Source organism: Poecilia mexicana, unplaced genomic scaffold (genome assembly GCF_051168715.1).
Source record: "Poecilia mexicana isolate PSO_F unplaced genomic scaffold, ASM5116871v1 scaffold_4, whole genome shotgun sequence".
Lineage (NCBI taxonomy): Eukaryota > Metazoa > Chordata > Actinopteri > Cyprinodontiformes > Poeciliidae > Poecilia > Poecilia mexicana.
Genome location: NW_028263373.1, coordinates 4,353,432 through 4,364,411, shown reverse-complemented (window position 1 = coordinate 4,364,411; position 10,980 = coordinate 4,353,432). Strand labels below are relative to the sequence as shown.

The following is a 10,980-nucleotide window of genomic DNA, read 5'->3' as shown; positions in this document are numbered from 1 at the left end:
TTTTTTTATTGACTGATTAGCTTGAATAAAATTTGACTAAACTGTAAGTACAATATTGCACTGGTTACATTATATTAAACTGTATAATCCATGATTTTTGATTTTTCCATATTGATCATTCTTTACATTTTGAAGCTAAATCTATTTTATTTTCAAATCTATTTTTATTTTATTTGTTCATTTTAAACCCTTAAAGCATATTGGAAAATTATCAGATTTTTTGACATTTAGGCACAATTCGAAGAGCCTAAGATCTACATCTGTGTGAGAGGTCGAGCAGCTCAGTGGGAACCCCCCTGCTGCAGAGTGGTCCAGAGTAGGAGTGTAGCTTGCTTATGCCTAGGGCTGGCTGTGCCAGCTGCACCTGCAGGTTCAAAGACAAAACAGGAAACAGTGAAAGATACCTGACTCATTAAAAAAAAATCAAACGCATGAATAATATTTTTTAAAAAGTAGATTATTTGAACATCTTGTTCTACTTCTATAAAACATTAGTCTTTTTAGCATGACTCTAATTGATACTTTATGCTTCCCTAAATGCATAAAGTAATGTTAAAAATCAACTTTACAACAGAGAAAAACAAATGTTGTATTAAGCATTTTCAGAGAAAGAAAAATCTAGTTCTTCAAGGTGCTTTTTTTTTCATTTAGAAAAGCAGCAACAAATGAGCGATTTCCTAAACACACACACACACACACACACACACACACACACACACACACACACACACACACACACACACACGCACACGCACACACACACACACACACACATGCGCGCCACGGATGAGCAGGATGAAAGTTGACGCGGACTCTGGTTTCATCTGCTAAGTAGTCCATATTGACGGACCTTCGGATCTCACAGGTCAGCCGAAGATTAAACGGGAGGCCAGGCTAATCGGAAGCCGGGTTTCCGTCCCTTTGACCCGAACGCGCGTTATTAATGATAGCGTCTGATTAATCCTCGCTTTTATCCCGGACTGGAGAGCAGCAAAGGTGTGACAAGGAGAAGCGCCTCTGCGCAGCGCTGATCAGATGTCGACCAAGCAACAGCCAAAGAAAAATATTTAATTAAAAAACTGATTTAAAAAAAAAACGAAAATTAATTTTTGCTTAGGTTTCTTCAGTTTTTGTAAGTTAAATTCCGTAAGTAATTAATTAATACGAATTACCTGATGGACAAAAGTAAATTTGATGTAAAAAATAATTGTAATAATAATTCTAACAATAATAAAATAAATAAGTTATAAATAAATCCTCTGTAAGCATAACAAACTTTAAACGAGCATTTAACTACAAAAAAATTCCATCATTTAAATTCCCTTTATATTAAATTAAAAAAAAAATAAAGTCCTTGATTTTAATTCCTTAAGCTGCGGTGCGAACTTTCTATATTTTATTTCTAGTTCTACACTTTTCTCTTCAGCATGCAAAGTCCGCATCAATTATTCTAAATATTAGCGCCGAAACAAAAGGATCTTGCTGTTTTCCCAAGCCCAAACTTCAACCTTTAGCGCTCACCTCCAAGCCTGTGAATAAAAAATGCTTCCTTTGAATTCACCCGCTGTCTACATTTCCTAGATTTTTTTTTTTCAAATGCAAACACATGCAATGATCGGGGTCGTTTGCACCTCTTCCAAACTCTTAAGGAAATGCGTTCCTCTCCCCCAACATTCATGGTCGATTCCGCCGCAGCTGCTTCCTCGCGCTCTTCCCACTAATCCTGCAGGAATAAATAGACTTGGAAATCATGTTTTGTGTTCGCACATTGAAGTTTCACAGCGGGATCTATAATAATGCAAACATAAAGTGGTGCATCGCAGCCAAGACAAGAAAAAGATTAAGCAGTAGAATTCACAGATGGTTAAAAAAAACCCTTCTCATGCACAATTTCACAGTTTAAAAGGTAAAACACACTCAAAGCTCGATCAAGCAGATTCCCTTAACTTAGCTGTCGCTGTTACCGCTCTGCAGCTGTCAACACAGTTCGAATTAGCAAAAGTTAAAGGTTGTTTTTGCGCAGCCACGTTAGAGCGCTTCAGATCTTTCAATCATGCAGGCCAATTTTCTCCCCCTGCTCCTCCTCCTCCCTCCGCCACCGTTAAATGGTCTATGACGGACGAACACAGAAAATCAGCGGAAAGAAGGGCTGCTGATGTCCCATTGTTGACAAATCCAAGAAACAACTCCAGTTTGCATGGTTTAACGGAGAGCGGAGAGAGCAAAGCTTTGGAAGCGAAGGAGAGATGAGAGGTGGGGGGTGTGGCGTCACCGAACCACGTGTCCAGCTCTGATAGTATATCTTATACAAGGGGGGAAAGTAATCTATCAGTCAGTCCGGTTAAAAAGCTCCGGCCTTTTTTTCCAAAAGCAGAATGTGTCAGTTCGACTCAGCTCGCCAAATATCGCTGGTTTAGGACGCGCGCCGCCGCTCAGGAGAGACGCCGGAGCGCAAAAGGCAAAGAAAAAAGAAAAAAAAAAAAAAAAAAAAAAAAAGTTGCGCTTTCTCTCCAAATAACTTCTGAGACAAAACGCACCGCTCTGCAGGCCCCGCTAACTTCCAGCGTGGGGAATATTTCTCGAAGTTTGAAGTTTTTCTGCACACCTTCAGATCGTTGGAGACCTCCGGTTTTTGTCCAGCAGACCCCCGGTGTGCGCGCACTGGCCGCTGTACAGCTGTTTCCACTTCTGTGAGTTTCTTCTTCTCCTATTTTATTTTGTTTTTTAATTTTTTTGCATTAAAGTGTGAGTAAGCCGTGAGATGACCCTCTCTGGAGGCAGCGATCGAGCCAGCGACATGTCCGGCCAAACTGTGCTCACAGCCGAGGACGTGGATATCGACGTGGTGGGCGAGGGAGACGATGAGGGCATGGAGAGGGTGGACAGCGACTGCGACAGCCCGGGGGGAGGCAGCATCCTGCACGGCTTTCGAGGAGAGCCGGCCGACGATGACTTGGAGGACGAGATCGAGGTGGAGAAGGAGGAGATGAGGTCCGGAGGAGGAAGCCCATGCTGCGAGAGCTCTGGGGAAGGAGAGCCGGGCTCAGGGAAAGGAGAGGGTCATGACCAGAGCGCAGCGCCGGGAGGAGCGATCCAGAAGCCCAAGAGCAGCTTGGTGAAACCGCCTTACTCCTACATCGCCCTCATCACCATGGCGATCCTCCAGAGCCCGCAGAAGAAGCTCACCCTCAGCGGGATCTGCGAGTTCATCAGCAACCGCTTCCCGTACTACCGGGAGAAGTTCCCGGCGTGGCAGAACTCCATCCGGCACAACTTGTCGTTGAACGACTGCTTCGTGAAAATCCCCCGGGAGCCCGGAAACCCCGGAAAGGGCAACTACTGGACCCTGGACCCGGCTTCAGAGGACATGTTCGACAACGGCAGCTTCCTCAGGAGGAGGAAAAGGTTCAAGAGAGTTCAGCCGGACGTGCTCAGGGACCAGACCGCACTCATGATGCAGAGTTTCGGGGCGTACAGCCTCGGAGGCCCCTACGGGAGGCACTACGGTATCCACCCGGCTGCATATTCCCACCCGGCGGCTTTGCAGTACCCCTACATCCCACCTGTGGGGCCCATGCTCCCGCCGGGCGTCCCCCTGCTGCCCTCGGCGGAGCTCAACAGAAAGGCGTTCAACTCTCAACTGAGCCCGAGCCTCCAGCTGCAGCTCAACAGCCTGAGCACGGCATCTATGATAAAATCCGAGCCGTCAAACAGGCCGTCCTTCAGCATAGAGAACATCATCGGGGTGTCCAGCTCGTCGTCCGTGACGCCGGGCGCCGCCCAGGCTTTCCTCCGGCCTCCGGTCACCGTTCAGTCGGCCCTGCTAAGCGCGCAGTCCCTCTCTCTGACCCGGACCTCTGCCGCGATCGCTCCCATCCTCAGCGTCCCTTCAAATATTATTTCTGGACACGTTTTACCTTCAGCGACGGCGGCAGCGGTCTCCAAATGGCCGTCACAGTGACTGAAAAGCAAGGAAAAAAAAAAAAAACTCTTATTTTTATATAGAGACTTTATCACTGGGAGGCGTGAAGAGCACAAATCAATAGGCAGCACTGGACTGTAAAGCCATGAAAAAGACTCTTGAAATACAAGAGAAATGAAAAAAAGAAAAGAAAAGGAAAGTATTTCTGTACAGGTAACATTTGTAAATATTTGTAAGACGAAAAAAAGGGAGAATAATTTTACCCGTCTGACTTTTATCTGTCCTTTGTTCCTGTTTGAGATCTGTGATAATTATTTTGATTTTTCTTTTTTTTTTCTATTGGAGGCTCGACTTGACACATTTCATACAAGACACGATCAAGTGCAAAAAGACTGTTTATAATAATATTATTAATAATAATAAAAAAAATCAAATATATGTAATTCTATGTAGTTATCTGGTGTTGTAAGCTGAAATTATTTGTAAATAAATTTATGAAAAAGTTAAAACTATTTTCATTTCTTTTAAACGTTTAAAATAATCTGACATGTGTTTAAGATATTAGGAGTAAATATTCGCAGTGGTCTATTAGAAAAAATAATTGCAATGAATTTACAAAAAATGCAATGCAAAATAACAATTTTAACATTTTATTTTTAATGTTCGTCAAAACTTATTATGCTCATAATTCATAACTTACCAGCCAATAAAAAGAAACGGAAAAGCAATAACAAGAGAACCCCTTTTATCAATCTTGTCAGCTCCAAAATTTTCAACTATTTGTTTTCATATATTATCAATTCATTTTTTGCAAAACCCTCAATAATTAAAATTATATTTATATAAATCAGATGTGTTATAGAAGAGGATTAATGTAGTTAAATAAGTTTGGCGCTAAATATCAACCGTATCAATATAAAATAAAATAAAACACACACACACACACACACACACACAAATTACAAAGCTTTTAAAAGTTTGGAATATGTTTTTTTATATAAAATTATAACACATAATTATATGGAACTAAAAGGGTTTTCCAGTTTTCCAGTCAATGATCCCGGCCTGAGGTCACAGTTTAGACACATTTTCATCTCCCATCACATCACAGCCGGATCATCTTACAGAATATTCTGCGGCTTGGCCACCATAAAGGTAACAGTTTCGCAGTTGTGTCTGGCTAATCGCTTCTACACAAACAGCAAATGGCGAGTGTGTGTGAGAGAGTGTGTGTGAGAGGGCTTTCAGATACTATATTTATCCGATCCCCATGGGAAAGGGAAAGGACTTCTGTTTCTCTTTCTGTTCCTCCACAGACAGTCAAGATGGTGCAGCTGATGAAAAGAGCCTCATTAAATTGTTTCTGCTGACGGATTTCATTCACTCCTTTTTGTTTACATTCATGCATGTCACAATATTACCTCACTAAATCATGTGTAAAATTTATACTGGTTGCTGATCGATTCGAATCACGAAACCAATTATGGTAAAAAAAAAAAATAAAAAAAAAAGGGGGGGGGGAGACATATTTTAATTTTATTTTATTTTTTGTTAAATAATTTATCCGCTAGTCCTACCATAAAATTAGATTTAAAAAACATAATAAATTAATAAACAAACAAATAAATCAATCAATCTTATTTCAGGGTCTAGAACTGTAAAAAAAAAAAAAAAAAAAAAACTATTCCAAAATGCATTTTAAGATATCAATGTTTTTTTAGATTTAGATTTTTTTTGTTGTTTTTTTTTTTTTTAATAAAACAAAAAATACAACATCAGCAGTTCAGACATTTGCTCTGTTTCGCCTGTGATTCTGAGGCTGGCGTGGGAGATGGCGTATTTTTGCTCGTAAGGCAAACTCCGCCTCTTCATAGAGAAACAAAAAGTTCTCATCTTCATATTAGAGGAGAATGTCCGCATAAAAATCATATCCAATAATTGAAGTGGGACGTCGCACCCGTGATGCTGCAGGCTGGAAACGCTTCAGCAGAGATCAAAACCCCTAGAGGGCGCTGATCAGCACCTAGAACACCCAAATAAGGAAATAACAGAAATGTTAGAGTTTAATCAGTTATGTTACTCTCCCCTCCCATACTACAAACAAATATGATGTCAAATAACCGTTACAGGAATCCAACGACGTAATATTTTTTACTAATAAAAATCCAAACTGTTTGGTGTGCATTTGTATTCAACCCTCTTCATTCTGGCACCACTAAATGAAATACAGTGGCTCCAGCTCAAAGAAGATAACATTTTTCTGCAAAGACCAGTGTTTATGAAGAGGTTTTCAATCCCTTAACCAAAATGGCACATCTGCAAATCTAACGGAATATGGCTGGCTACTTAAATTGACAGGCTGGGCAAGTAGAATAAAAACAATTATTTCTTGTGTTTTACACAAATCTTGCTTTTATGCAAGAGTGGCAAGAAAAAACATTTGGAAAAAAAAAAACTTTGAACACAAATTCTACGGTGAAACATGGTCGTGGCAGAATCACGACCATGATTCGTGATTCTGCAGAGACAGAGAAGCTAAGAGGCTTCAGAAGATTTTTGACTGAGAAAGAGATTCTCCTTCCAGCAGGACAACAAAAATTTAACCAGAACTTCAATTGAATGGGTTAGATCAGGGTTGTCCAAAGTCCAGACTGGGGGTATTTGTTATGAATTTATGTGCCAATTGCACAAATTTGACTGACCATCAAAGTCAAGTTAAGTCAGGTTTATATGCATGTCACATTTCAGCAACACGGCAGTTCAGAGTGTTTTGCATAATAAAAACATACAATTACCAATTAAAAACAACCAGTAAACATTGCATATTGTCAAAAGCCATCATCAAATCAAAGCACATCAATATCTCAATGTTTCACCAAATACTAATCAAAAGCAAATTTAAATAGGTGGGTTGTTAGCCTTTGTTTAAAGGAACTCAGTGTTTCAGCTGTTTTGCAATTTTCTGGAAGTTTGTTCCAGATTTGTGATGAATAGAAGCTGGATGCTGCTTCTCCTCATTTGTTTCTGGTTCTGGGGATGCAGAGCAGAGCAGAACCACAAGACCTGAGCAATCTGGAAGGTTAATACCATAACAAAAGTTGGTGCTATGCCATTCAGTGATTTATAAACTAACATAATTATTTTAACGTCTACTCTTTAAGTCTCGTTCTATTCTCACAGGCCTGTTCTTGTTGCTAAGATTAGCCTATGACCATTGACTCTGAAATGTCAGAAATTATTTACTTTTTAATAAGTCTGAGACCCTATATGGGTCAATTTCCTACAAAAAAATTGTCACTTTGTTTCTGTCAATAAAGTATTCCATGTTTAGTTTATTATTGAGCACATAACAATAAAAAAAATCACAATGAAAAAAAATTATGATTCAATTTTTAACTTTTGTTGTCATATCCTCCTGACTACCAGGAAAAAAAATATTGTCCAATCACCATTTTTTTAAAATCCCACATTCTTCGTAAGGTAATAAAAGGTTTTATGCACTTACTTTGTCTCGTCCCATAGAATGTGTTATTACTGATGAACACAATTTTTATGTATTAGAAAAAGATACGAACAAAAGTCCCACCCCTTCATATGTGGTATCATTGAAAAGCCCTAAATGTCCTCTCCAGATACCAAAAGGAATTAATTCAGTAGAATGTAGGGAGTGGGAGATATTCAAGTTTAGAAATGTCCTCTACAGAGGACAAAAATGAACTACTGGTAGTCAGGAGGTTATGGCAAAACATTTGGACCCCACTGAGATAGATTAAAGCACATCCATGAGTTGGAATGGCCCAGTCAAAGTCCATATATGAATCCAATTGAAAATTGATTTTTTTCAGTTGCTCCTCGTTTGATCTTGGTGGGCTATTTTGCTGAAAAGAAGGTAGGCAAGTAAGAAATGTCAATTTCTAAATGGGCAATGATGGCAGAATGCCAAAACAAAAGACTTTAAATTGTAATTATATGAAAGTATTGACTCAGGCAACATAATAAAAATGCATTGACTAATCAAGGCAATCTTATGCTACAATATAGTCCTAGTTGTTATATGTTGATCAGAATCTAACAAGCTTCTTGGATCACACATCCAAAAATAGCATAACCACTGATACTGCTGCACATCTAAATTTAAGGCAGATTTGGGATTAAGACCTTTACATTTGACTACACATACAATTAACTCCACCAAATGTTATGCCACTGTTTTAACAATCTGAGGTGAGCGTTTTATAATAACTTAACATTCAGTTTATCAGTCCAAACTTTACAGTTTGGTGTTTTAAACAATGATGTAGCCTTAGCCTACCTGCTCTTTTGACCTGCCACACGGATTTGTTTTATATGAACATGGATGTCTCAGCTGTATGGCAGCCAGGACAACAATTAATCATTTAGTCTCCAAGACTGGATCAGAACTGCATTTTACTTTTTCAAATCAGAAATATTAAATTATACGTGGAATTTTTAATCCATTCAAGATAAAATTGTTATTGTTGCAAAGTGATTTATTTGTTTTAAGCCACAGAAGATAAGGGTGATGGATAAGAGGCCTTCCACTCTCAAAGACTTTCAGTTCATCAACAAAATAGCAATGAAAACATACAAAAAGCTACGGAGCAATTATAAAATGAACTTGATTGCTCTAATGCCAAAAAAAAACATTTTTACACTGATTATTAAGATGTTTATTATTTGTTTTAGACATTCCACTTTTTATTCAAATGTACATACACATGGTTAAAAAATTACTTTTTTACACTGATTCCTCTTTTATTTTTTAACTATTTAGAGGAGCCTATCCCAATGTTCTACCAAATCAAACTAATTCTAAATCTAAATCTACCAGTGTTACAAATAATTTTAGATTTTGCTATGTATTAATGTTGTCTATCCATGTATTTAAATTTAGTTTTATTTCAGTTTATATATGTAGCACAAATTTACAATACGTGTCACTTGAAGTCACTTTAAAAGACAAAGAAATTCAATTTCTATAGTTAAACCCATTTAATCATTTAGATAGATTAATATCTTATTACAAACACTCAATCTTACAGTAATACAGTGAAATTTCATTTATTGCATTAATTGGTAAAATGGTATTCTATCAAAGAAAATCCCTGAGACACTTTTAGTGATGAACTTTGCAGTAACCAGTCCACCTGAATGAAAAGTGCTGACAGGAGATAGTTGCTTGCATAGAGTTGTTAACTTCACAGTAATTCCTCATATTAAGTATACATGTGGTGACAGTGAAAAGGAACAACCCCAGTTTAAGAAGGAGAAACCTGCAGCAAAACGAAGCTCACTGTGAGCGGTCATCCGCTTTGACCAACGAGGGATTTGAGAAGACAGAGCAGATAGACAAAAAAAAAAAAACAAAACAAAAAAAAAACACAGAAGCCCTGGTCACAGAAGTACTTTCTATGTTAACCAAAAATGTTTAGCTAATGACTGAAGTAGCACTTTTATTGGTTTTAGCTCAAAGAGAGACATGTTGAGAGAGTTATTATTTTTATTACGATATAGAGCATGCTAAATTAAGCAGTTATGAAGTAGTTAAGCTCTGAGCCAACCATGGGATGCAGAATATTACTTTATCATCATTCTCTCGTTGTGCTTTTTGGAGTCACACATGTCAAGTTGATTTTAGCTTGTTAATTAGTCAGGTCATCTGCTCCATTCTTACATTAAAAGACTTTAAACTGCTTGAAGGGTAAGAAAAAGTGGTTGTTTTAAAACAGCAAGTTTTAAAACAGTTGACACAAGTAACCCACCCATGCCAATACTGCTGTGCAAACAGCAAAGCCTTGGCTTACCATCTTTACTACATCATCCTCCACCAGATGCTACAGTCCTTTTCTGGGCAGGGAACACAGACAGTAAACGTAGATACATCAGTTGCTGAATATTTAAAAAGGCATAGAGATGAAGCAATAAATGACAAAGTAAAGCTGGCGTGGCCAGGCATTAATAACTAATAGGTAGCACTGAGTTATAGGCTGCTGCCGTCGGAATGAAAGTGTCATTGCAAATCAGCAGTTGTGCGAGGTTATTATTATTTATGCATAATTGATGGTGGAACCACAAGGAACATGTCACACCCAACAAATCCTAATACCTTGGGAACAAGGATGATGGTGTCAACAGAAGAAAAGGTCACATGGAGGAGGAAATGGCCCTGCAGGCTGGGATTTACATGGTGAGGGGAAGATGTACTGTAGCATAGCATCTGTGTATAGAGGGTGTCTGATACTAAACATACAAGGCAGCTAATATTTTCACTGCAATATAACATAAAAAGAGTTCATTTGAAGAGGTTTAAATTTTAGCCATTAATATAATATGTTTGCTTTTAGATTGAGAGTTGAAATTTTAAAAGCGTTGTAAGCTGTAATTACAGCTGTGTTCTCAGTTTTTTTTAATTCTGCACTTCCCTTTATATCATATACAGTCAATATAATGTGCAAGTCTCAAAAATATACATACACCCCAATTAATGTTACCTTAAATTTCCTTTGGCTCAGAAAGCACACCTATTTGCACAGTTTCTGTGCAAATAGAGACTATTAGATTTCAAATTAACAGTCTTTGTCAGCTTTAAAGATAACAATTCTGAATTGTTAAGTTTAAAATTTTGACTGCATTTCTAAACATAGTGGCCAAATTTTTTTTAGAGCTGAGATTTGGCCTTTGAGAAGCAGATTCCAGAAGGCTGATGTTAGCCTGTTTCATCCATCCCAAAGCCAGTTTTAAAGTGTGTTTGGGATTTTTGCTCAGCTGAAACCTTGATGCTTTAACCATCCGGCTGTTGCACTGAGATGAAAGTTAAAGAACTTAGAGTTAGTTTTTATTCTTCAATATTCTGTCCACTTTATGCATTTCACTAATACCACAGACTGTAAAACATAGCATAATATCCCACAGCATAATGCTGCCACCAGCATGCTTAACAGTGGGAACAGTGTTCTTTGGTTGCAAAGCCTGAGTTTGACTTGTCCAAAAGTTTCAAACATCGTTTTTGTCACTGGGCTAATTATCTCAGTCTGTCT

General features: G+C 38.3%; 1 protein-coding gene across 1 annotated transcript; it reads left to right on the top strand.

Annotated features, from left to right (window-relative positions):
- The first annotated feature begins 482 nt into the window (after positions 1-482).
- foxd3 (forkhead box D3) lies at positions 483-4,836 on the top strand. The gene has a single exon (XM_088004830.1). It carries the CDS (start codon positions 2,762-2,764, stop codon positions 3,959-3,961), a length of 1,200 nt encoding a protein of 399 aa, XP_087860956.1. The 5' UTR covers positions 483-2,761; the 3' UTR covers positions 3,962-4,836.
- Positions 4,837-10,980: the final 6,144 nt, after the last annotated feature.

Excerpts from the sequence above, each read along its gene's own strand:
- foxd3 (XM_088004830.1), top strand. The coding sequence starts at position 2,762 with ATGACCCTCTCTGGAGGCAGCGATCGAGCCAGCGACATGTCCGGCCAA.